This window comes from Cornus florida, unplaced genomic scaffold, assembly GCF_030987335.1.
Source record: "Cornus florida cultivar Cherokee Brave unplaced genomic scaffold, ASM3098733v1 CherokeeBrave_3.0.0_Hap2_Chr02, whole genome shotgun sequence".
Classification (NCBI taxonomy): Eukaryota; Viridiplantae; Streptophyta; class Magnoliopsida; order Cornales; family Cornaceae; genus Cornus; species Cornus florida.
Window position 1 is genome coordinate 15318384 of NW_026775572.1, and position 27793 is coordinate 15346176.

At 36.7% G+C, this 27793-nt stretch overlaps 1 protein-coding gene across 2 annotated transcripts; it reads right to left on the minus strand.

Annotated features, from left to right (window-relative positions):
• Window positions 1-597: 597 nt before the first annotated feature.
• Window positions 598-27736, minus strand: LOC132293832 (cyclin-dependent kinase E-1-like). 2 transcript variants are annotated; one of them, XM_059791470.1, is made up of 17 exons: window positions 27027-27736; window positions 26537-26775; window positions 25638-25748; window positions 21369-21472; window positions 21229-21271; window positions 20981-21079; window positions 18582-18651; window positions 18343-18437; window positions 18162-18195; window positions 18000-18084; window positions 17789-17866; window positions 12768-12815; window positions 12316-12348; window positions 12031-12139; window positions 3326-3544; window positions 3179-3242; window positions 598-1075 (listed from the first exon to the last, which is right to left on the minus strand). In XM_059791470.1, the coding sequence occupies exons 2-16, from the start codon at window positions 26747-26749 to the stop codon at window positions 3180-3182; spliced, it is 1404 nt and encodes a 467-aa protein (XP_059647453.1). In that variant the 5' UTR covers window positions 26750-26775; window positions 27027-27736; the 3' UTR covers window positions 598-1075; window position 3179. The 2 variants fall into 2 exon arrangements, with proteins under 2 accessions (XP_059647453.1, XP_059647452.1); XM_059791469.1 differs by lacking the exon at window positions 27027-27736 and having other exon boundaries at window positions 26537-27020.
• Window positions 27737-27793: the final 57 nt, after the last annotated feature.

Consider the following 27793-nt stretch of genomic DNA (forward strand, 5'->3'; position numbering starts at 1 on the left):
TTTAATTTTACTATTTAATGTTAAATTAAAAATTAAAAATAATTTTTTAAAATTACAAAAATACCCTTTAAAATTACAAAAATTATGTTTTAGGCATAGAGAGAGAGAGGTGAGACTTTTAAAGAGAGAGAGTGTGTGTGTGAAGAAGAAGATTAAAGGATACTTTTAAAAATTCTAAAAATAATTATCAGTTTTTAATTTAACATTAAATAATAAGGTTAAATTTGTAATTTCATAGCCCGATCACCGGTACGGATATAAATATTGGGGCAATGTAATTACTTTTTAAAAGTGTAGAGATTTTTTAAAACAGGTTAGATTTTTGTAACCAAAATTTAAAAGTAGTAGGGGTTTTAAGATTTTAACCCTTGTATAAATGTAACTTTTCTACAATTTAAATGGAACTTTTATAATCACTCTAGGTAGGTTTAGACGGATTATGGTCTCTGTTTTGTTGCTAATATAGTAGAAATTCACAACTGTGGTTGATGTAACATTACCCATATCCCTCAAACTCGTCACATTCGATGAGGATGCAAAGACAAATGGAACTAAATTTCAGGAAAATGTCTTAAATATATTGAACAGTAGAGGTAGTTTTCCGCACCAGAAAATATCTTTCTTGAAGGTTTTGCAAAATTTCTAGTCAAAGAAACATTACACTTCAATTCTCGACTGTTTAAATAAAAAGAAACAAAAAATTAAGAAGATGGGTTACCTAGATAATACAACTAACTCGATAAATACCTAAAGACTAATTTTACATAGCTATACACCAATATCGCAATTCTACACTCCGATCTGTTACACTGATAAAGAGATAACTAATCCACCATGGTGGGTATAAAACTTGACATTAACATAAAGTTACACCAGGCTCTGATAGAGAAGAAATCAGATTCAAATGCATCATACAACATGAATTGGCTTCCTGACGTGCAACCAACGTCTGCAATCATGGAAACAACCTCCTCCTGTACTCTGCTAATCGGCGAGTACTGAATGTATTTCAGTGTTCGGGGATTGAGCCCCACTTATGCACGAATTTCCACATCCACCATCTCCCTGCATTAGCCTATTCAGGACAATGAGATTTTAAACGAAGATCTTGTTAGACAGAAGTTACTCAAACACAAAGAAAGTACTGAGAGTGTAATGGGAATGGTTAACATTAACAAGGTTATAAATGTTGTTTGGATAACTCATTGTACCACAAATAACTGAAAATGTAATATTTAAAATGAAGAACGCTGCACACTTGAGAGTTATTTTCAGGATACACATCGCGAATCTTTGTGGCTATGACGTGGCATCTACAATGCAATGATGTGACAGAAACTTCTATCGAATTTATTTCTTTGGTAAGAACTTCACTAGAAGATTCCATCTCTTGCATGAAGATAAGAGTTTGTGTCTACGTCGGGTGAGATTGAAGCACAGGTCAAAGTATAACTAATCCACCCTCTCTTCTCTCACTATAATTGAAGAAAGGAAACAATCTAAAAATCAAAGATTGTGGTTGATGTTAATCCATCCATCCTGAATTTGGTGGTTATTTAGTTTTTTCTTGAGTTTCCATCGAAACTATATACACAGATATTTATATGCACATATACATTTAGCACAACAAACACAGAAGAGTAAAACAAATAATTCTAGAAAGGATAGCAAGTTTTTGTTTGAAAGTAGAGATTGCCATCAATCACAGTCGGTAGCAAAGGTCTGGACATATTTACGAACCCTCACATAGAAGCATTACTGCCGTCTCGAGGCAAATGAGGTCAGGAAGCCAGACTTTGGTCGAAAAACTGAATATTTCAGCATCATGGACTTGGAAAACCCGACAACTTTGGTGAAAAAAGCTGACCATACTGGCTCTTTTGCCGTTAAATCTCAAATATGTATGATTGCCATATCAGCAGCTATATCATTCGAGCTCTAAATCATGAATATAATACATGAGGTGTAGCATTTTCCTAAAATGAACCCGTGTACATCTCTTCCACCCTTTTCCATATGTGTTTAAAGAGGTAGACGACATTGAGTTCTTCTATACCCGGAAGTTTTTCCAACCAGTAAAATGATGGAGAAAATTAAACTATTCCAATAAAAGGAATGCTTCAGTGCACATATTCTTTCTAATGGACCAGTACTGTGTTCAAGTACATGTTATCTTCCATAATATTGCTTGTCAACTAGGAAGCACGAAGACACATATGAAGGAGCCGTATCCGTGTCGGTCACCAACATTCCATGGACACTCCATAGGCACATGTCTGACACTTTGTGGACATGTTTATAATTTAAAAACAAATTTAATTAATTTGGATACCTAACCAACTCTTCAGACACTTGACAAATAATCTTTAACTTAAGTTTTATATAACATAAAGACATCTAGATTCTAGAGTTAGGCAATCTTGGTAATAATATGAACACATCTCAAAAATCAAGCATATAATCAATTTTTTTTTTCATATAGGACAAGAACTTAATAGTAATGACAAAGGAGTTGAAAAGTAGCATTTATGATATAATAATCATTACATCTTCTAAATTATATCGGGGTAACTCTTAGTAAAGCAATTTAAAATGAACTAAATTTCTATTATAGTCAGTAGATGTTTATAAATAAAAATTTATAATTTATATTGCCGTATCCATGTTGTATATGGAAACAAACGCAGATTCGAAGAGAGAGAAGAGAAGTAGTACTTTGTATATTCCCCAATCAATGATTACAGAATTAATACAATAACAAAGGAATAAAATATGCCCTAAAGAGGGTTGACTAACAAAAAAAAGGAAAAGTACAACATTGCCCTCCAAAAAATAAAACAAATCCATGTCCTATTTTTTTAGGATTTGATGTGTTGTATGGTGTCCATGCTACTAAAGTGTCAAAAGACAATTGGCAAGATGCATAATTGACAGGCAAATGAAACGCCAGCATCACAGATTTTCCAAGAACAATAATGAAAATAATGATTATGACGTCCATTAGGCATTTTCAAGATAAATAACAATATAAATTTTAGCATTAACTTCTGGGTGAAGGAAAAAAGGTGTTCCATGCAACCATGCCAATAGTATTTGTAATTTCCCATATATTTAACCAATAAAAATATAATAACAACTTTCTCAGAAGCTTACATGGGTGCATTTCAATAAGAGTTACCTCAAAAGCGTCTGGATTTTTGTTGCGGAGGGTATCCAGGCATCCCTTGGTCTTTCCTTCTCAACTGTTCCAGAATAATGGTATATGCATCAGAAAAAGGAACAAATACATCCATGACAAGACAGGTTCAGATTGAACTGACATAACCTGCTGCTGTTGATGAGCCTGTGCTGCAACACCCCGCTGCATTGGAATGCTACTAGGATTCATTCCACCACCAATCCCACCCTGAGAAGTGAGATTATAAGCTGTCATGCCAGGTTGCATCCTTTGCATACCAACCATTGGCATTGGTCGAGGAACAGATCTATTTGGCACTACATGTGGACCTGCCATGCTCCCAGAAACTGCATTTCCAGATGATACCTGGTAAAAATAATCAAAATATGACTACAAATGCTTGAGCACACATTTCAACATGGAAAATTGAACTTTTGTTCTCTTAATTGAAAATGTAGAGAGATGAAGTGGTGTTCCTTGTACTCCAGAATCATTGTCTGTGAGACAAGCTGGCAGGCTGCATATCATTTACGAGTTCCGGCAAAAGACAAGGCAACATGATAAAAATTTGAACAAAAATAATCATTTATTATCGATATAAGAAATGAAAGAGACTCAGGTCCTCGTGTATAGGAGTACAAGAAGTCTAACGCTCCGTTGCAAGGATCTTAAAATGTGGGTGACTCCAATCAAAATCTTTGTTATAGAATACCAAACTAGCTAGGAAAGAATCCGGGTAGTAATAATCTTTGTTTCAACTATGAAATCATTTACAATTAAGGAACTGAGTGAATTTTTTTTTATAAGAAAATCAAACAGTGACTACTTTCTTACCCAACTTTTCATACATGTAGGATGAGCTATCATCTAAATCTAATTATTTGCGTGGAAACTATAAAACACTACTAGAAATAACTTTCTACCCTATATATTAGAAGAAAACGCTGTCTCCCAGATGCACATGAACAACATTATAAACTCAGCCGTGGAGAAGCTACATCTAGTTTAATTCTTACTTCTTCTGACCGGTATAATAGGGAAATCGAGGCATTTTTCTCTGAAATATTTACCCGAACATTTTCATTTTTCACTGCATTATTGTATAACACTCTTACTCCAACTTAGAATATCAGCCTCAACGTTTTGGAAAACCAATGAGAAAATTATAATCACTTCTCCAAGAATGATAGGAAAACCATAAAATGACTACACACACACACATCCAAAGAATTAAAAAAGAAATAATAATAATAATAATAATAATTAAAAGAAACAAAAAAGTGAAAGAAGAATATTTTATAAAAATAGAGAAATGAATGAAAATGTTGTACACTAGGCAGCTTATCATTTATGATTGCAACCAATGTGGGTAAGGGAGCTGGAGGTCAACACCAGCTCGAGCAACCTATAACATGCAGCCATTGCCAAACACAAACAATACTCAACTCAAAAATATGCTTAATACCAAATTGCACCTGAAGAGCAACACGATAGGGCCCAAATTATAATAGCAAAACCCCTAAAATTCTAAAAGCAAAACCCCTAAAAGAATACATTCATCCTTCCACCACATTCTATTTATACTGACAAGTTTCAGAAATTACAAATAAGCATCCTATATTTTATAAGCAATAACAAATAAGCCCCTAACAACAAGGTGGTTGTCAATTGGTGCTGTTTGTGCAAGACAAATACGAAGACAATTCATCATCTTTGATTTGCCCAGGGAGTGTTATCCTCAGAGGTTTGATTGAGGTTCGGAGAGGATGTACAGTGGGGCCCAACTCCCAAGCCCGTGTCTTTTGGAGGGCTGCGCCTTTAGGGGTTTGGTGGCGTATATGGTTGGAACGGAATAGGAGATCCTTTGAGGGAGTGGAGTCTCGTATTGGGGTGCTGAAGTTTTCTATTCTTAGTGTTGACTTTAAGATATAATCAAATCAAGAATAAAGTATAAGAAGAAGAATAAAAATAGAAGAAAAGGGATGAGAAAAAAAGAGAGAGAGATGGGGAAAGAATGAAAGAATACTTTCATCCTTCCATCACATTTTATTTATACTAATAAGTTTCAAAATTTACACATAAGCCCCAATATTATATAAGTAATAATAAACAAGCCCTTGACAACACTCCTCCCCCTCAAGCTGGTGAAAAGATATTTATCATATCCAGCTTGACTAACATGTTTTGCAAGCAAGTCTCACTCACACCCTTGGTCAAAACATCAACAACTTGATCATGTGTGTTGACCTATGGAGTACAAATCAGCCCAAGAGGAAGCTTTTCCTTGATGAAGTGTCAATCAACTTCAATGTGCTTTGTCCGGTCATGTTGAACTGGATTGTGGGCAATGCTAATAGCAACCTTATTGTCACCATTGATTCGCAAACAGGATAACCCAACTCACCCAACATCGTTCGTAGCCATAACAACTCACAAACTCCATGTGCCATAGATTTGAACTCAGCCTCTGCACTAGATCTAGCTACTACAGACTGTTTATTGCTTCGCCATGAAACAAGATTACCTCCAACAAATGTGCAATATCCTGAAGTAGATCGTCGATCTGTCACAGACCCTGCCCAATCAGCATCAGTGTAGGCTTCAACACGTAAGTGGCCATGACGGCCAAATAATATCCCCTTACCAAGTGAACCCTTGAGGTAGCGAAGAACATGGTGAACTGCCTCAAGGTGAGGTGTACGTGGAGCATGGATAAACTGACTAATCACACTAACATCGTGGGCAATATCCGGCCGCGTGAGAGATAAGTAAATCAGTTTCCCAACCAATCGCTGAAATCTTCCCACGTCATCTAATGGGTCTCCATCTACATCATTAAGCCTATGGTTCTGCTCAATGGGAATATCAATAGATCTAGCTCCAAGCCTGCCTATTTCAGTCAACAAATCTAACACATACTTCCGTTGAGAAATGAATACCCCTTTCTTCGATCTGTAAACCTCGATGCCAAGAAAGTATCTCAATAATCCGAGATCTTTAACCTCGAACTCTATCCCCAAGAGTGACTTCATTCGATGAATCTATTCTGAATCATTTCCAGTGATGATAATATCATCAACATATATAATAAGGGCAGTGGTGCAGCCCTAGTGCTTCTTGATGAAGAGAGTATGATCTACCTGACTCAGTGTGTACCTTACTCTTTTCACAGCAGTGCTAAACCTCTCAAACCAAGCACGTGGATACTGCTTTAACCCATACAAGGCTTTATTTAGCTTGCACACTAAATTCTGACCATTGGCAAGCTTAGACCTTGGTGGCATAGTCATATACACCTCTTCCTCCAAGTCCAATAAAGGAAAGCATCCTTTATATCCAGCTGATGTAAAGGCCAATTCAAATTAGCTGCCAAAGAAAGGAGGAAACGTATAGAGTTCATCTTGGCAACTGGAGCAAATGTTTCCAAATAATCAATCCCATAGGTCTGAGTGAATCCCTTTGCAACTAACCGGGCTTTATATCTCTCAATTGTTTCGTCTGCATGATACTTTATTATGTAGACCCATTTACAGCCCAATGGTTTCTTACCCCTAGGTAATGGAACAATATCCCAAGTACCATTCTTCTCAATGGCCTTCATCTCTTCAAGCATGGCTTTCTTCCATAGAGTTTGACTGAGAGCATCTGAAACACTAGAAGGAACAGATACAGAGGAGATACACGAAGTGAAAGCACAATATGTTGGAGATAAGGCATCATAGGATACAAACTGAGATATGGGATGTTTTGTACAACTATGAACACCCTTACGATAGGCAATAGGGACATCAACATCAACAGGATTGCTTTTGGGAAAAGAATCAGGAGTATCAATGTCAACTGAGGAATTACCTGGATTGAGGGAGGCTTCTTGGTCCTGGGGTGAGTCAATGACTGGTTTTGCCCTCCTAATGTAGACAATCGGTTGCTTTCCCTGCTGCAAATCATTAGTGTTAGGAGGACTAGACGTAGGCACCTCAATAAGAAGCTCCCCCTAAATGGGAACCTCCCCTTGAATGGGAATAGGCAAAGGAAGCAGGCATTCCCTTTTAATGGACGACAGGTTCTCTACCTGTATGGCAGTCTCCCCCTGTAGAGAATCTCGAGTAATGGGAAAAAAAGGAACAGACTCAAAGAATGTAACATGCATGGAGACAAAGCGACGACAAGTGGTGGGGTTATAACATCGATACCCTTTATAAGTGGTGGAGTATCCAATAAAGACACATCGGATTGCCTTTATCCTTGCGATGATGAATGTGAACATAACAAACACAACCAAACACTTTCAGAGGGACAGTAAACAAGGCAGTGTTATGGTGTAAGACAGAGAAGGGGGATTGATAGCCAAGAACCTTAGAAGGCATGTGATTGATAAGGTATATAGCTGTTAAGGTTGCATCAACCCAATAACTATTAGGCACTCCCATCCCGATTAGAAGAGAACGGGTAACCTCCGTAATATGACAGTGTTTTCTTTCAGCTACACCGTTCTGCTCTGGTGTATCGACACTACGGACAATCCTGTTATCAGCAAAAAGGGAGGCAAGGCCACCATACATAAACTCCCCTCCATTATCAGATCGAAGGATTTTGAGGGGACAACCAAACTGAGTACATACCATCCTATGAAAGGTTTTAAAAATGGAACGAACTTCATCTTTGGTTTTCATAAGATAAAGCCAAGTATATCGACTAAAGTCATCAACAAACACAACAATGTAACGAAAACCAAGTAATGAAGTAGTAGATTCAGGACCCCACACATCAAAACGAACAAGTTGTAAAGGAGTTGTACTTTTATTAAGAAACATGACATTGTTTGGCAAGAACGCATGTTTCACAATTTAACTCAAAAAATTCAACAAAAGCAAAATAGGGAAGAACATGCTTCAAAACATGAAGAGGTAAATGACCTAGTCTATTATGCCATCGCATTAACAAATCTTTATTGATATTAGTATTTCTAACACTAGATTGATTTGTAACATAGTAAGAAGTTGGCCTCGCGTTTAGCAAATACAAGCCATTGTCCTCACGTCCACTTCCAACCGTCTTCCCCGTATCCAAGTCTTGAAACACACAGTGAGATGGAAAAAAAGGTTACACTACAATTCAAGCCTTTTGTAATGTGACTGACAAAAAGTAGGTTATTGGTAAACTTTAGGACATGAAGAACAGATGATAAGGTAAGATTAGGAGATGCAGAAACAGTGCCCTTCCTCCCCGCAATGGAGGTGAAGGTGCCATCAGCCACTCTAACCTAATCCTTACCAGAACATAAAATGTATGAAGAAAAATCAGATACCATACCAGTAATGTGATCAGTGGCTCCTGAATCAATGATCCAGGGTGACCCGCCAGATAATGTGGAAACCTGGTGTGCCGAATGAGAGGTACCTGTCTGAGCAAAGTTGGGAGGTGGAAATGTAGGCATATTGTGCAAGTAGATGTCGGAGAGCATCAAGTTAGTCCCGAACAAAAACACTCGGTAGCCCTGAGGAGGCATGACCAGTAGAAGCAGTCTCACGCTCAGCAGTATGTGTCGTAGATAACCCCCTTAATGGACCAGGCCTTGGCCTAGCATTCGCTTGAGTGGGACGACCGTGTAGATTCCAGCCTGTTTCCCTAGTGTGGCGCGTACACCCACAGTGATCACACCTCAACTTACTCTTGTCATCCTGCTTCCCTCCTTTTAGAGGATTGGGTTTGTTCCATTGTTGTGTGGCAAGAGCAGACCTCTCAGACAATGGTACTTGTCTCTCAGACTTAGTGTATATAAGTGCAAACATAGCCTTCATTCTACTCTCCTCAGCCTGGATATACGAAAACACATCTCTAATAGAAGTAGGGGTTGGATACCTGGCTAACACTTGTACCCTAGCATGCTCATATCTCGGATGCAGACCACCCAAGAACTCATAGATTCGATTCCTTTCTATCATAGCATGAAATGCTTTAACATCAACTGCACACACAGGTATGTAGTCTTGGTAGTGATCTAAATCTTCCCATTTACCACGTAGAGTGTGGTAATATGTAGCAAGAGTTTGGTCTTCCTGCTTGAATCTTGAAATCTGTTGTTAGAGTTCATACAGTTTTGCAAAATTACCAACCGAGGAATACGGCTCTTCTACAACCATCATAGCTCTTTAGTTGTTTTCACAAACAGAAACCCTTTGCTGATTTGTAGCTGCATTGACTGCAACAACCACGTCATAACTATTGCATTATTTGCACTTCACTCTTTGAACTCAGGATCGCTCTTGGAGGGATACGTGGCAGTCCCTTCGATATAGTCGATCATCCTACGACCAGTGATATGCATACGAGTAGATTAAGCCCACTCCATATAGTTCATCTCATCCAGCCAAACAGTCATAATACAAAAGCCTGGATGGTGATCACCACTACCTCCCAATACTGGAGTCAAACTTGGGGAAGACCCAACTTCTTTTGAAGTTACATCTGAGCCAGACATTTTATCAAACAGTTTCTGGGTATTAATCCTCAGAAACAAAAACAGCAACAAAATACGTAAAAAACCACCTCTCTTACACACAAACTTCCATTAGAAAGATTACCGTCTTCTGAGATGCATAAAAAAGAGACGTCACAGTCACCACACAAACCCTAGAAAGCAACAAAGTAGACTATACCAGAATCGCGAACAACGAAGAAAAAGTCGTCATTGCAAAGCCTCGTGAACACGAAAATAACACCAATCGAGACTGCAATAGATCAAAAACAGCCAACTTACCCCATCTTGGAATCTCTTCAAAACCCTTCACACCCACTAGGGTTTACACAAACTTGCCCTAGGGTGGCTACACACCTAAAGCTTTACAAACCTTGCTCTGATACTACGTTGACTTTAAGATATAATCAAATCAAGAATAAAGTATAAGAATAAGAAAAAGAGAAGAAAAGGGATGAGAGAAAGAGAAAGAGAAAGAGAGAGATGGGGAAAGAATGAAAGAATACTTTCATCCTTCCATCACATTCTATTTATACTAATAAGTTTCAGAAGTTACACATAAGCCCCAATATTATATAAGTAATAACAAATAAGCCCTTCTCAACACTTAGTTCCCCTTTTTGTTGGGTTCTCGGAAGAAATTGTAAATCCATGGGGGAGGTAGTTAATTTTTTTGGACTCATCAAGAATTTAGGGGCTCTTTCTAGCCTCGTGTAGCTTTTGCGGGATGCGGTCCCCGTTTGAACGCTTCTAATACAATCTTACTTATCAAAAAAATAAACTAGTACACATTAGATTGATCAATTGCATTATGGGCTTGACGAACCCCATATAAACTATGATACTATGTGAAAGAGACAAAACTCGCTGTTGAGAAAATTATACACAAGGTTGATGTCCGCAAGGAAGCTTTGAGGGCAGGAAGTAGAGAAAGTAATCATTTGAGAGGTTGCAGCATAATTTTCTGTGGGGGGTAGAGATGAAGAGTTCAAGTTTCATTTGGTGCGCTGGGAGCAGGTTTGCAAGCCAATTCGGAATGGTGGTTTGGGTCTCCGTAGATTGGTGCCTTTCAATAAGGCTCTCCTTGGGAAACGGTTGTGGAGGTTTGGTGTGGAGAGACACTGGCTTTGGAGGAGGGTAGTGGCTTGTCGATTCTGGGAGATGAGAGGAGGGTGGAGTTCTCTGGAAGTGAGGGGTCCTCAGGGGGTAGGGGTTTGGAATTTTATTCGGAAGGGATAGGATGACTTTTCCAAACACATTCGGTTTCGACTCAAGGATGAGAGGAGGATTTGTTTTTGGGATGATGTTTGGTGTGGGGATGTTTCTCTCGCTCTCGCTTTTCCTCAGCTTTACAGGATTGCTTCGGATAAGCAAGCCATGGTGGTCAACTGTTATCACCTTGATAGTGGGAGACTGGTATGGGATGTTCGATTCAGGCGTTTGTTTCAAGACTGGGAGATCGAGGAGGCCATTCGTTTCTTGGAGTTATATCGCCAGAGGATTGTGGTTGAGGATTCAGATTGTTGGTCTTGGGTTGCAAACTCTCAGGGGCATTTTGAGGTGAGGTCTTTCTTCCGGTGTCTCTCAGTTGATCCTGGAGTTCGCTTTTCTTGGAAGTCTGTTGGCGCTCTAAGGCTCCTCTCAAGGTGGCTTTCTTTGCGTGACCTCGGTTCTGGGAATGATCTTAACCCAGGATAACTTAAGAAGGAGAAACCAGGTGGTGGTCAATCGTTGCTATATGTGTCTTCATGATGAGAAAACAGTGGATCACCTTCTCATTCATTGCACTATGGCTAAAGAGTGCTGGGATTTGACGATTGGCTTATTTAGGCTTCTTTGGGTTAGGTGTGGAGAGGTTGCCCTGTGGGGGCTCACATTCAGGATGCGTGGAGGGCTACGCCGCTCTGTGTGCGGTGGTGTATTTGGCTTGAAAGGAATATGAGATATTTTGAAGGGAAGGCGATGTCGATTTCGGTGCTTAAATTCTCATTTCTTTCCACTCTTTTTTGTTGGGTTTCAGGGAGAGATCATAGATCTTTAGAAGAGATTGTTGATTTTTTGGCCTCTCTGAAGGCTTAGAGGCCCTTTGTGGTCTTTTGTATTTCTCTTGGGTTCCACTCCCCTTTTGAGCGCTTCTTTATAATTTTATTTATCAAAAAAAAAAGTAATCATTTGATACCATGTTTAACGGAATAAGATGATAAGTTGAAATACATCACAATTATAGTGAAAAATATTTCTGCAAACAATTATACTAATTACTACAGAAAATAATATCATCAAAAAACACAGGCACACCCAAGAACTTAAGTTCAAAGTTATGCAGCTCTAGATTGATACAACAGCCAACAAGTTCCAAATCATGTAGGTTTACCGGTTGAGAAGGTTGAAGGCTAGTCGTTCCCTCAAAATCTGTGTTCGTGTCCACTGGTCGAGTAGGATAATTCACAACTTTCTCTCCAGGTTGGGAAGGTACCAAGGCACTGAGCATTGATGTTACATTTACCTGGTCAAATATAAGGAAATATGGACGAAATGCATGCTTCCCCATGAAATCTACTAGGAGATCATTTTCTTGTAAATTGTCGTGCTATATGCAGCAACAAATGAACATAATTCAAGTAGAATATAGATCTGTCAAACAATTAAAAACACTTACTTGCGTCCTGGTAGAGGTTCCATCCGAAAATACCTACGAAACAAAATTTTGAGATGCTTAAAACAAGTTAATGAAATAATAAATCAACGAAGACAGTAGATTAAAATATTTATTGCCATACAAATTCCATGACTATTAGAAAATGTCAAACTAAACAGAAAAAAAAAATAAAAAAGGAAAGCAATGATATAGCTTTTCTCAATAAAATTCCAAAGTAAGTGTTCTATGTTCCACACTTATGTAATAAGTATGGGTGCAATGTGCTTATATATTAAGGACCCCTTCATTAAATATAATGTCCAACCATTTCTTAGCTGAAATCTGAAATTCAAATTTTATAGCTCACCATATATTTTCATCAACAAAGTAATGAGAGAGAAAATATTAAACAGCATGAGAGAGAATAAATAAAATAAAAAAAACCCACAAACAGTGAAGGGAAGATTTCATACTCATGTTCAAGAGCTTGAGCCGCTGTTATTCGCTTTCGAGGATCATATCTGCAAATAAGATTAGCCTTAAATTGTTAAATGATTATAATTGGTGGACATAATTAATTTTTATCTATAAGAAAATGAAAGAAAGATATTTCATCACATTGTGGCAGAAACAGTTTTATCAAAATAAGCTAATTGAAGAAACCAATCACTGGCACTGACTTAGCAACTGAAATTGCAGTTGGTGCAACATTTGTCAAGCAAAAATACTTCAATGTGCTCCATTGTATAAATGATTCTAGATAAAATATGTGATTCAATATGTGTACTTCATATCTCCATCTTCATTAAGTGTTATAGGCTAACTCTCTTAGTAAATTCTTCAAACAGTGGTGCCTTGGATAAACTAAGTCGTTTTAAATATATACACGCACACACACATATCATGAGAAAAAAAAAAAAAAATGGAGAGATAGAGAGATGGTTGCAACATATTTTACAAGCCTCTCATTTCCTGGAGAATTTGAAAAGAAAGAAAGAGGAGATGATTACAAACGGAAGATTCAAATAAGTACTCCAATGCTTCTCAAATATAAGAGAGGTGAAGAGAGAAAGAGAGAGATTAAAGCTCTTTCAAACATTTACCTTTAATTTCGGTTATGACTAACAACTTATCCCACTTTACACCAATAAATTCTGTTTACAAGCTTCATAAGATCCTTAAAACAAATAAAGCCTAATTAAAATTTTCCCAACACCCACTATTGTAACATATTATTAGTGAATTCCCTTCCTGAAAACATTAAAGCATCCCATAATAAAACTAAATGAAGTACATTTATTAGATACAACTAAAACTGAAGGGTTATTACCCAATGTCATCCCCATTAATCAAGGGTGCCAGGAGTGTAAAATGGATACAAACCTAAGTTACCTAACTTTTGACATTATTTGCACAGAGTTGCTTCTTGAAGGACTAAAATAAACATTCTCATACTAGACAGCCTGACCAATGCACCAAGCAATGGCCCCTAAAAAAAACAAAAACTATTTAACATAATTTGATTGGTACACCATTTGCTTACGAGTTATACTTTAAATATGTCTCCAAACAAATGATTGCTAAGAAGGAATCCACTATGATTGAAGGCCACTTTGAGGATTAAGTCCTCTAAAAACAGACAATTTTGATCTAGAAATATTCAAGTAGTGCGCGCTTGACTGCCCAGCATTAGTTCACTGTGTCTTATGCTTCATTCCTAGAACAAAGCCATCATCGTCGATGGGGCAATTACATAGAATAAGACTCGTAAGTACAATTCACAGTACAATTTTGAAGTGGCATAATGTCACAACTGCCCCATCAGCTGTGGTGAAGTGGCATAATGTCACAACTGACCCATCAGCTGTTGTGAATTTCACATTAAAATTTGGTTCATGCTGTTGGAAATCAGGAAATGAAGAACATTAGCCTCCCCCACCACACAAAAAAATATATATATAAATAAATAAAAGAAAAGAAAAGGGAAAAAAAATGTTTAGAATTATAGAATGAGGGAAACAAAAGATTAAAAGAACATAAGCATAAATATGGAGAACCCAACCAAATTAAAGGAACATAAAACTAAACCCAAAAAAGATAAAAACACACACAGATAAGAGATAACCAATTCAGGCTTATTTAGATTCATTACAGGATCTTTCACACAATTATAAACCAAAAGTCAAGGTCAAATTGTTCTAGAATAACATCTAAAAGTTTTCCAGTAAATGTTAGTGTTGGCAGATGTTAGTTGTGACAGCTAATATCAGCTCTATAAACAGCAGACCTTCCAGCCTTAAGACTTTCTATAGTTGCTGCCATATTTAGATCCTTCATTTTAGGGATATCATTATTATGATTGTTGTAACTTAGAAGCTGATTGTACGGTTTTGTTTTAGACTTTTTTTTCCTTGTATAGTTTTTCCCTTATTCCTTTATATACTCGTACAAGATGTAAACATATTGAAGAAATATACACAGAACTATTCTCTCAAAAGAATCAACAAGTAGGTGGTGTTACTGATTCAATAATATATAAATAAATCTTTTTAAATTTAAATTATAATTTTATTAAAAATAAAAATAAGAAATGCAACTCACTGGTTAAGGGGGGGTCAACTTGAGCCCAACCTAAGGTATAAATTTCTCAACCCAAGCTCGAACCCAACTAGGCATTTCTTTCTAAACATGAGTTTGCGCTTGGCTTGGGCTTGGGTTACTGATATTTCAATAAGAATACTATATATTTGACTTGCCATTAGATAATAGTATTAGTCCAGATTTCCATGTGAATTATTTGTCACCTACCAAGGCATCTTTGAGCCTCCTATTTTGTTAGTATGTGTTCTTACAGGAGTTACATCTTCAGCAACAGAACTAGTTATCCCATCATTTCAGCCACTATGGATTGAGGATAATTTTTAGCCATCGAGTAGTGTTTCTCATCCCGGCCTTTTGATGTGATACTATCAGCTTAACTCTCCGTACAAGAGTTCTAGAAACCTCATGCATGAACCACAATTTATTGGCCTTTACTTTTGGATAAGGGGCAAAGATAGATGAAATTAGGATTTGATCTTATTAGGGTTAATTTTGCTTATTTTTGTTCTTATTTCAGTAACGATTTAATTTTAAGGATATTTTAGTATTTTATTGTTCAAGTGTTTCTTAAATTCGTTTATGCTTTGTCCGTATAAAGGAGGTTCTTATGTAATAAGCAATTCAGTTTTGGATTATTGGAATATAATTGTGATTCAAATTCTCCTAGTTCTCCTCTCTCCACTGTTCTTGCTCTCCTTCACCTTCAATCTATCCAGCTTATCTTTTCAATGCCTTCTCACCCCCTTAATATGTCTTATTATCTCCTCCTTCTAGTCACATCTCATCTCCTTCCTTCCCATCCCCTTCTTTCTTTATAATTTTACTATTATTGGCATTTTCTATTGACAAAATGATATAGGACCAATTAAGATTGCTCTAATACCACTTGATATAGAACACAAAGGGCTTTGATACCAATTGATGCAAGTATAAGAGAAAAAATTAACTATTCTTACACCAAGTGTAAGTTGATCATGCCCACCATTATATAAACACACAAAAACAGGAACAAACTTCTATGCACATACAAATATACTCACACACATACGTTTGATATACTTGGCCTATTTGGATGTCAATATGAACGCTTGTATTGACATATAAATGCATGCTAATAACAGTGCCTACTGTGCACTTTCTTAGTACACCAAATCATTTTCAAGCTCTACAACACTTTATCACAACCAAATCATTTTCAAGATATAACTAAACAAAACATTAAGAAAAAAATTTCCACAGGTTGAGAAATTTAATGTCGAAAGCTCAAGCATGTAATTTTATTCTATTTTTAGTTAAAATTAGTATTATTTCTTATCCAGGGGAATTATCAAAATTCAAAAATACATTTAAGGGCAAAAAGGTAAATTAAACATACTTATATGCACACACCAATTAGGGTACATGTATTCATCAATTAAGGTTTCATATATTGCATGTATGATGCATAAAAGTGTTTCTAGAAACTTCTTAAAATCAAAATCCGGCACTTTCAAAGGACACTGGTTCGATGTCAGTGGATCGACACTTAGCTTCAATCGATTGAGGTGTGCAGATTGCAGTTTCCTTTTGAGATAGAATCTCTTAAAACCCTAATGATTTCATGAATCTAAACTCTAAAAAGCTATGCATTCTTCATGTTATTCTCTTTGAGAATACTTGGAGCATATAGGGTGAATTAAGAGAACAATCTCGCAAATCTCTGCTAGAATAATGGTTTTATTCATATTCATCATTCCATATAGTCTAGTGAGTTCGCATTTAAGGTGTTGACCAGCTACTCGCACCAAACAAGGAGTATTCACCCCAGAACACTTGGATTGGACAACTAATTGAGGAGATCAAAGTGCTATAGAGATGCGGATCTTGAGAAAAGCAGATCTACTGGCTGAGAGAACCGAGAGCTTGGAGACTCAAGATGAGAGTTTGATGTCGATCTACGTCAAGAGGTAACTAGGGGTTTTGTAAAGCTTGAGAAAACTGGTCAACCTAGTTGTAATACTTCTTTTTCGTTTTTTGAATTCTTGCTTGCTTCTCAAAAAAATAAAAAATCTTTCTCGTTGGTGGATTTTAATTTGCCTGGACTAGTTCAAGTGGTTTTTCCCATTGGGGTTTCCACGTAGAAATCTGAACCCATTGTGTGCTTGCTTTGACTTATTTATTATTTGTATGATTTATGACATGATGGATGGACTGAATTGTAAGTTTGGTAGTTAAGTTTAACCTTTAAGTTGATGTTGATTTAGTTAAAATAAAAAAATCAGTTAATTAGCTTAGCAAGAGCTATTGTTAACATTAATCAATTAGCATAACAAGACCTATTGTTAAAAATCGGTCAATTTAACTTAGCAAGACCTATTCACCACTCCTAAAGATCTAGATCACGGGCCTTGCGCTACTCTCTATCAAAGTCCTACATTCCTTGGGAACAAATGGACACAGGTGTTGCCAATCTCACACCCTACAGTAACTATGCACCAACAAGCCCACCAGTGATGATACATCATTGCAACAACTCCAAGTAACAAAGGAGATCACAATCTTATCCATAAACTCACATTTTTAGGAAGAATATAACATAAGGTTCTAATTTGAAAGAGTTGCAAGTTTTACAACAGATGTACTCTCTCTCTCTCTCTCTCTCTCTCTCTAATAATCTAAACTAACTCTGGGAATCATATATGTTAAGGGAAGAAGAAATGCTGTATTTCTCTCTCCTAACCAATTCACATATATGTATAAACTCCAATATGATGAAACAAATTTATGCGATCGCAAACCTTTCAATTTCAACTGCAGTTATAATCATGCTACAAACAAGTAGTAGTCAAAAAATATATATATATTTTCATACAGTAAACATAAAATTATCATAAAGTTAAAAGATGACACGTACTCGAGCATCTTTGAGAGAAGGTCATATGCAGGAGTTTTTGGAGATAGATAAACAACACTATAAAGTCCAGGATTGTCACTGTCAGCAGCATAAAGCAAATAAAAGGAAAAGCAATCAATTAATTGGAAAAGCAAATAAAACCTAGTGAAAATAACAAAATCCCTGTAATATCTTATCAATCGTATAGACAAGAGAATAAGAATGGACTAACTATTTATGTCCTTGAATGTGTTGAAGATCTGATTGCCAATGTGGAAGATTCACAAGTGTTGGCCACTTCTCTTGGGTAGGATGACCTAATGAGATGACTGACGGTAATATAGTTCCACAACAAATACAGAATGAGGTATAATCACCATTTTGACTTCCTTACCTAAAACCTTAAATATTTTGTCTAGTTGATCAAGCTGCAAAAGTGGCAATTCATATTAGAAAACAGAATTGTTCTCACATATGCATACAAGTATTACAAATTAGTGTGTAAATCTTAGGACGAAAAATTAGACAAGGAAGCAATAGCACGAAAGAACGCCATATCAGAAATTCCTATCTACCTGAAAAGGGTTAGGTGTGGCTTTAACTTCTTGCCCTTGAAATAGAGGCTTCAAAGTTAGAAGCTCGGCAAATATGCATCCAACAGCCCACATATCTGATTACAGCTTTAAGGAAATACAATAGTTTTACTTTAAACATTAGTTTCCCATTTCTTTTATTTGATAGGAACAAACACACCGAATCATAGAACAATCCCACGAGATTATGAAAATAACACATAATTTAGCGCCAAGGATACCAACAGCACTAGTATAATGCTTCGCCCCGAGGAGCAACTCCGGGGCACGATACCAAATGGTTACCACAACCTGCCAGTAATTGTAAATACAAACATATTTTACATAAATATAAAAAATCTCTTATGAATGTACACAATCACTACCAACTAGCCAGCACGCAGACCAACTTTACTACTCAAGTAGCCAAAATATGGTGACCATACAACTATATTCAGTGGTCATGACACAAAAACCTTATAGATAGGGAAGCAATATTCAAATGTACAATTCTTAATTGGTTACGTAGTGGTGTTGACTCCCAATTATACGTACAATTCTTAATTTCCTTTTCTTTTCATACCCGCCAAATTTCAGTTATTTTAAATCTGAATTTGACCGTCGTGCCAACTTCTAAGACTTGGTAGGATGTCAATAATTGTGCAGCACTACAGATTGCAAGGAATAACAGCTCCAAACTTCATTGCTCATGAATCAGGTAAAGCAAGCAGCAAGAGAAAGTGATAAACCACAAACGGATAAGGGATAAGCCATATTTCTAAAAAGTTAGTGCTAAGATTTCCAGCAGGAGCTCAACTTGCTCTTGCATTTCTGCTCAAGCAGGGAAACTCAACAACATAACATATTGTCGTATGTAAATTTCATGCCTCAGGTAGGAATGGCAATGAGGTGGTTTAAGATAGGAGGACCCTTCCCCACCCCTGCCGCGTGTAAGAAAAGATCCCACCCTCCCTCTCCCTGCCAAAAATCCCTTTCCCACCCTACCCCTACTATGTTGTTCCCCAAGCCCTGATACTGATTAGAATCTCCAACCGACCGGTCCTGCCCTGCCCCTACCTTGTCAGGCCCAGTTAGATAACCTTGTTCAGCACTTAAAACTGAACACGGTCAGCGATTTTAAAATTTAAACATGCTTGGTAAAGACTTAGAATACCACTTCACTTAGAGGCAAAAAATAAAAAATAAAAAATAAAAAAATAAGTGATAGGAAGGTCGCTAATCGCAGAACACGGTCCGTAGTAAGTTTTGGTTTTTAAAATAATAATAATAATAATAAATAAATAAATAATAAAATATCTAATAACCAACTGACCCTCGTATAATCGAGAGGCTCACGAGGCTCTTGATCAATTGGCGGGTTACACGGAATTCTTATCACTGTCGTTGGAATTCAGATGGGATGGTTGGAGTGTTTGGTATAGTAGGATATTTTATACAAGGTGGATATTTTGACTGTTGCTGGAATTTAGGTAGGATGGCTACTAATAATATAATTGAAAGGATCCAGAATTATATAAATCTTCTTAGATTTGTGCCTTGAAAGCAAATAAAGGAGGGAAGTGTGGTGGTAGTCTTGAAAAAGAGTCATGGGACAAGATAAAGAAAATATTAGCTAAGTGAAAGAAAAAAAATGTGGATCTTAACCAAAGACAAATGAAAAATCAATGAGATTATACGAAGAAAAAGTACTATACGTGGATAAAGTTGATGGGAAATACTGGACATGGGGATGATCAAGTGACTGACACCAACAACTGGAGTGAAGAAAATTGGGATGATTACGTAAAGGTAACATTATCTATCTTTTTATAGTTCAATTAGGATAATATGCTGTTTAATAAAATTTGATCTGATCTGTTGGTGGTTAATTTGTGTGACCAAATTGCAAATTATTTATTTAGTTTTCGAGTTTACATTTTTATATGTCTATCTTAATTTAAAGTTTTGAGACATTCGTTTTCAAAATAATGTTAATCAGCACTGAATGACTAATGCTCATTATTTAAGTTCGAATTAATATTTTACATGGGATCAGTTTTGTCATTAATATCCATTGTTAAATTGATATATTTCTTTGGGTAAAATTTATCGTTCTATATATGCTTTTATATATATATTATCTTTAATAAAAATGTTACGAGTAGAAGATATTGAGGGAATAAATGTAATATGTACAATATTCAGATTTCAGCATTTGTATTTAACAATCTTAATGAAATAGTCGCTTAATATTAAGACAGTTTCAAACTACCTCCTTCTGCGGAGTAAGCATCGCAGACTCATGAGAGACTAATAGCAAGCAATACAATAATATTGGAAAATTATCTTGCATAGTGCAAATGGGATATTCACATATAACAAAACTCCACACCAGTGAATAGGTGTCATTGCAGGGTATTCCAAAGAGAACTATTTGGATCATAAAATGCGAGTCAAAAATCAACCTAATTAGATAATTTTGATGCATTTGAAAAATTAGTATTACAACTTTACAAGGACATACATTATGCAACAATGCGCAAACCAATTCTATCTTTCTACATTATCTAAATGTATAAAAAATATGAGACCATGACGCAACCTAGCAGATGAGCTAAAGAACATAACTGATGCATCCTACCCCATTTTCAGATAACGGCTTCAATGGAGCTTGATATATTCTAGCAAGACCAAAATCAGCAATTTTAACAACTCCTTGTTCTTCTCCCTCACCCATAACCTGGTCAGTGAAAGTTCACAAGAACAGGACATTGTGCACAGGTTTAATCAAGGAAAAGGAAAATTTCTCCATTATATATAATGAAAATAATCTTGAGGTACTTTATATATAAGAATGACAACAATTGGGTAATGATTATAGAACTATACCAAGATATTTGATGGCTTTAGATCTCGATGTATAATCCAGTTACTGCACAGATGTCCCGTATACACAAATATATGTTAATGGTAATACTGGCACACTGAGACTGAAAATAACCATCAGGATTGTAAAAAGTAAACTTTACCTGTGGAGGTAGTTCAGCCCATTAAGCAGCTGCCATAGCAATGATTTGACAGTATACGGGGTGATAGCCTGGTTAACCTTATCTCTGTGATGCCTAATGATTTCCTGACACACACGAGAAGGAACAATTGGTCAAGTTACTTTGGTGTGACTTTCAGTAAATTAAAAGCATGGCTACATCTAGAGTGCTTCTGCATAGCTTTTGGATATAAAGCCAGTTATTTAATGCCAAGAACTTGTCGAATGCATGAAAAAAAAAGGGTTAAATTATTCTATGCTCTTTTTCTTGCCTTCTTCAAACACAATTTCTAGTGGTGGAAAATGTTGCCTCCATTGAATAGTGAGCCTCAATATGACTTTGCATCAACAGAACAATTTTTTTTAATGAGTGGGTATCAGCAATACAACTTGAGATTTGCTAAAGAACATTTCAAACATGCATAAATAAGGAAGACTGTAATAAAGAAAGAACAAAACAGATAGCTACATTATATATAAATATGTTGTGGAACTTAGTACAAAGAACAACCTTTCTACCAATGAGTTTGAGCTCTTTTAGTATATCACGCATGTTGCTGAAAGTAGGAGAAACCGTGTTCATTTGTGAATAAGTTTTCTCTTCAATTTATAACTGGGATAAGGTATACGTAAAACAAGTGAAGCAAAAAAGCTCCACGGTAATCTTCTAACCAATGGATCCTTGTACATTTGTATTACAAAGGAACCACAAAAAGGAAATCAAATTATCAAAAGAAGAGAAAAAAAACACACAAACACACACACCATTTGCTCATCACATTACTACTTGATATCTAATGTTGACCTTTTACTGAAAGAATGCCAAAACAAGTAAAATTTACATCTTCTCCTTACCCTCCGCCATCAGAGGACCCATAAATCTTTCTTGCCATTTTCGAGGAGAACCAAAAGGAGGGTGGGTTTTCATTCCCCAAACTGTTAAAAAAAACATATTTTTTTGCACTTTTCCTTTCTTTTTAATTCGATCTTTATGAGAGGATCGTAGCTTAGATTTGGACCAAGGTTTCAGACAGAGAAAATAAGATTTTTATCTGAATACCGTCGTCTAGTAACCAATTTTTCGGATATTCTGTTTCTAATAATTGAACACCATTTGGTGGTGCCAGCACAGAGACTTTGTTTAGAAGGAATTTCTTTTATCACCCTAACTTTTTAACTTTATATCTAATCACATCATGTTAAAAATTCGAATTACTTGAATTTTTAAAGTAGTTTCTAATTTTAAAATTTTCCTAAGGAATATAAATATATATATAAAAAAGTAAGTTCTCAAACTAAGCTAACCTTTCCCTACGACGAAAACTTGTGTTGCTGATTTAGGTATTTAAATTATAGTGATCCTCTGGGTCCCCTCATTCTCAGTGTTGGAGAAAGAATCACTCACAGTGCTACTTTGGGCAGATGCACCTTAGCTGAATCCATTAGCCATCAATCACAACAGAACTGGCCTTCTGCCACTTCTGGTGAGTTCAATGAAATCAAACCAACCATTCCCTCTTTCTTTCTAACTGATAGAAACAATGAAAATGCCATCCAATGGCTTCCTTCCCCTGACAAGAATTCCAGTATCATTTCTTCCGCTCAAGTCCTCATTCCTTGGAACCACCTTACCTTATTCCAAAGAATTGTGCCAGGATATAGCTTTATCCTCTAGTTGGCTATCCTATAAAAGCTTAGCACCTTGGACAGGATTCACACCCAGCAAATCTCAGAGTCAATTTTTGTCTTCTGTGGATTGTCAATATAGTCCAACAACCATCTTTCCTTCTCTTGTCATGTCAGAAGCCAAATTTGAACTTACTTTTCCCATAAATATGGCCTGCCTTGGAACCCATGCCCCTGGACTGATTATATTTCCTCTGCTACAACCCAATGAAAGGGCAATTCCACAACTCTGATGATCCAAGAAACCACTCTGGCTGCTTGTGTTTATTACATATGGAAGAAACAAAATGCTAGACTCTCAAGAATGCTTCAAGGATTTAGCAAGTGTAAAACATTATCTAATGACCATAAGGTGGCGGCCATCTCTTAGTTTCATATATTGCCAATCCTATGGCCACATTCTCTGATCCTGGGGCCTTACTGGAGTTATCATTCACACTCAGCATTCCGTACCTATCAATCTGACCAGCCAATGTACCAATATCCCTGTGTTCTTGATATGGCAGGTGAGAGCTGCAAGCAAACAATAACAGTATTCCTCCAGGCTCCTCAAATATATCCTGCTCTGCTGCCAGACTCCAACCTCCGGAATGTCTTATTGATATGTGGATATACCTATATGTTTGCTCTAGCTTATTCAATTATATGCATTGCATTTCTGGTCTGAAATATGGCAGTAATCCCGGTTTACAGCAGCGAATCCCCTGGCAGCAGCAAAATTTAAAGAGTTGCCTTCATATACTCTGTTGCAGAGTACCAGCTGTGTTCTTTACCCTATGCGGCTATTTTTGGAAGTCTTCCCTTATATGCCATATCTCTACTTTTCTTGTCTTAGCTGTTTCAATCTGTAGCTATCTTTCCTTCTTGTCCATTAGGTTTGCCTTCTGGTTGCTGGTGTATGCCCCGTGTATTCAGTATACACTTTTGTTTCAATAAAATTCTCCCTTACCCAAAAAAACGATTCATAGTACTATTTAAATAAGGAATTATAACTCTATTGTAAGAATACTTGGGTACATGAATACAAAAGTCAAAGCCTGGTGATCCAAGGGGAATAACAAGAATCTTTTGGGATCCAAAGATGCATATCAAAAGAGTATTATTTGTGGAGAGAGATTATTAAGGTTCCCACTAAATCAGAAATTTTATATGATTCTTCTTATTAACCCATAATATATTTTAAGAGCGCATTGGAAATACATTTTTTTATGAAAAATGTTTACAAAATTACCCCGTCGTGTCCTGAAAGTGTCCCAAGTGTGCCCATGTCATGTCCAACCTTGTCCAACCTAAAAAAAATTATTCAAAATCCAAGACACTTCTAGCCGTGTCAGACTCATGTCTGGGTCATGTCCTACACATGTCTGAGTCTCCAATACTGCCATGGCACTACATGGAGAAATGTCCGTGCTTTCTAGCAACTCAAATTGATTTGAAATTTTAGATCTTAGAATCATAAGATTCCCCGACTCAGATCAAGATTCTGATAACCGTAATAATAACCTATCAGAAAGATCCTTGCATCATATTCAAACCATTCTAAATGTCTTAACTAAAATGCCTCAATCTGCTACAAAATTCTTCAAGATTTGAAACTAAGATGCAAGAGAACTGTAGTATTGAAGCATAAGATACTTTTAAACAACTAGAAAAGCTAATAGAGGAGAGGAAAGTGGGGTTGTGGGGGGAAGAAATAGGAACATATAAAATAGGCAATATTCTAACTCAAAACCACAATCATATTGTCTTATGCAAAAGAAAATCCTTAAAATTCTACAAAAAACATGAGTTCTATTAAAGGACTAAAAAGCTAATAGTACTAAAAACATATCAACAGAAACATATGATGGCTCACGAAGCAAATGCTAACTCAAAGCCACATTCGTGTTGTTTGAGTAATGTAATTTTACTTCTCCATAACTTGCAATTTTTATAACTCAGAGCCAATATTTTTATATTTCCTGGTAGGTAATGCACTCTACAACATGCAAGACATCTTTCAATTTTGCATTATGTTTGAACCAGAACTCATGTCTCTATATTAGAGTCCAAGTCCTACTACCATAAACATAATTGCCTACAACACAGAGTAGGAGTAGCAATTCTTGTGGATTTGAAGAAGTCTTTGTGAATCAATGATATACATTTTATCCGAAATTGTAATTAAAATAGTAGAACATGGATATTTTATCATGAAATATGAATAACACAAATATGATTTTTCTTAACAATGAAAATTCCTTATAGGATTGCAGATTCCTTTGTGGGAATCCAATGATAGGTACTTAAGATAAAACTTGACATTTCTTCAATGTTTGAAGAAAAATATCATAGACAAAATATAACCCTCAAACCAAACGTACATGAACATGCGCATGTGTGTGTTTGTGTGCGAGATTTCAATATTAGCATATCAACTCCCTTGTAATAAATGAAAATATATATATATATATATAGGATGATAAAATGTATACTAAACTGGAACTGCACAAATATATATCATTCCGTGATCTCCGAACCTTGCATGTAATCAAACAGAAAACAAGAGATGGACAAATACACTTACATAGAGGTCATGCTCCGCATAGTCAAAAGCCAGATATAGTGACATGTCTGCATGATTAATGTGTACATTCACAAGCTTTACCACATTCTCGTGGGATATCTCCCGAAGTAACTGCATCATTTGCTCTCAACATTACAAAAATGAAATAAAAATTCCTTCTGAGATTTTCCATCACAAATCTTCATTTGGTTGGTAATAATACAAAAGAAAAGCAAGAGAAAAGTAAGCAGATATTTGATGCTTAAAGTTTTATAATTAGTTTCCTGATTGAAGAAAAACCAACCAAAGCCTAATACAAGAATAGCCTTATCATAATTAAAATAGACTAACATTATCCTAATTATAACCCATTCCAATACAAATCTATATCTAGAGTAATTAATTGTATAACTAACTAAAAATTTGTTTTATTTTATAATATCAGTAACATCCTAATTAACAACAAAGAGTTGGATGAAAACCTAAAATTCTGTTCCCCAACAATAAAAAGAGAGTTGTAAGCTAAAGCAGGAAACAAGTGATTTCCACACATTATTAGTTTAGTGTGTCCGCAGGGTTCCTGAGCTACCAAACAGAGGATTCTTTAATAAATTATTTGTTTAATCGGTGTCCCCCATGGCCAGCAACCTTTCCAACTTCAGATTTAAGAATTTACATAGATAAAATAACAACCCTGAACTTTGAGAATTAAGAATTTATTCACTTCTTTTCCTTGTATTTTCTCAGCAACCAAACAGAACAGATGATTCTTGAATAAATTAATTGGTTTATTCGGTTCCCCACGTCCGTCATCAACCCATCTAAAATTTAGAACTTCGGATACTTTGAAAACACACAAAATTTATTCTTGTATTTTCTCGACAACCAAACAGAATAAAATGGAGAGAAAAGAGGGGGACCATGATTTCGCGGATGGCGGTAGGGGAAACGCCGTCGCCGTCTTTGGACTGCTTGAACTTCTTGATGGCGATGGACTTGCTCCGATTGGACTTGATCTTGGCAAGAAAGACCAGACCATACGTGCCCTCGCCGATCTTGCCGATCAAATCGTAGTGTTGTAGCCATTCAGGCCTATTGTTGTTGCCTGAAGTGCCTCTGTTGCCATCGCCCATCCTTACCTTCTATACATACGTTAAATCTGCAAACAACAGTCTCCGACTTAAAGCGGGTACAGAATGACTTATACCCTTACTAGGGAGGCAGTCGCATGCCAATTTTCTCCGATTTTACAATCTTGAAATTGCAATTTTAACTCTAATTTTACAAATAAATAATAATTATTACATAACTGTCCTTTTTTATCTGCACTTATCACTCATCTTTAATATTTTATGTCTTTTTTTACAAGACAAATTACAAGACGAAAAAAAAAATTAGAATAATACTTGCCAAGGGTCACAAGTGTCCAACAATAGATATTAAAGCTGACGTAAGCAATGCTCCGTTTAACCCGTTTTCCTTTTTGGACTTGTCAGCCTCTTCTCTCTCGCTCAAACCAATTTCCAGTTTCAACCACACCACCACCTTCCACCCATAGAATCATATATATATGCATATATATATCACCACCACCATCACTTCTACCACCATCATCAGCACCCAATCTTTCTTTGTTTTTTTTTGCCTATCGCCACCCAATCTAACCCACGACAAAGCCAATCACACCCACGACAAAGCCAATCGCACCGTATACCTGCGGCGAGATTGAACGGGCCAGAAATTGAACGGTGGGACTCAGACGGCACTGCGACAACGGAGGAGGTGGCAGGACACAGCGGCGACGGTGGATGCCGTGGGAAAGACGGAGACCTCGGAGATAGATCAGCGACGTTGCAAGGCGGTGGACACCTCAATTGGTCGTGAGCAATGAAAACCTGCTGACGACGATGGAGGAAGTGTCCCAGCTGCTGAACTTTCCGGCGAGATTCGACGGTGATGAGCAAGAAAGACGGCCACGCGAGGAAGCAGTGATGGCAGATGACGGTCGGCAGAGAGCGAGAAGGCGGTGAAGCGGCGAGAACTCAAACTGTTCGGTTGCTATAGTGACTACTCCGTCTCCAGGTCAGTGAGAAGCGACTAAACCGGTGAGTTCGGGTTGAACTCGCAAAAAGGGTCATTGCCCATCTCAGCCTAAATATTTAGTTTTGGACACTTGT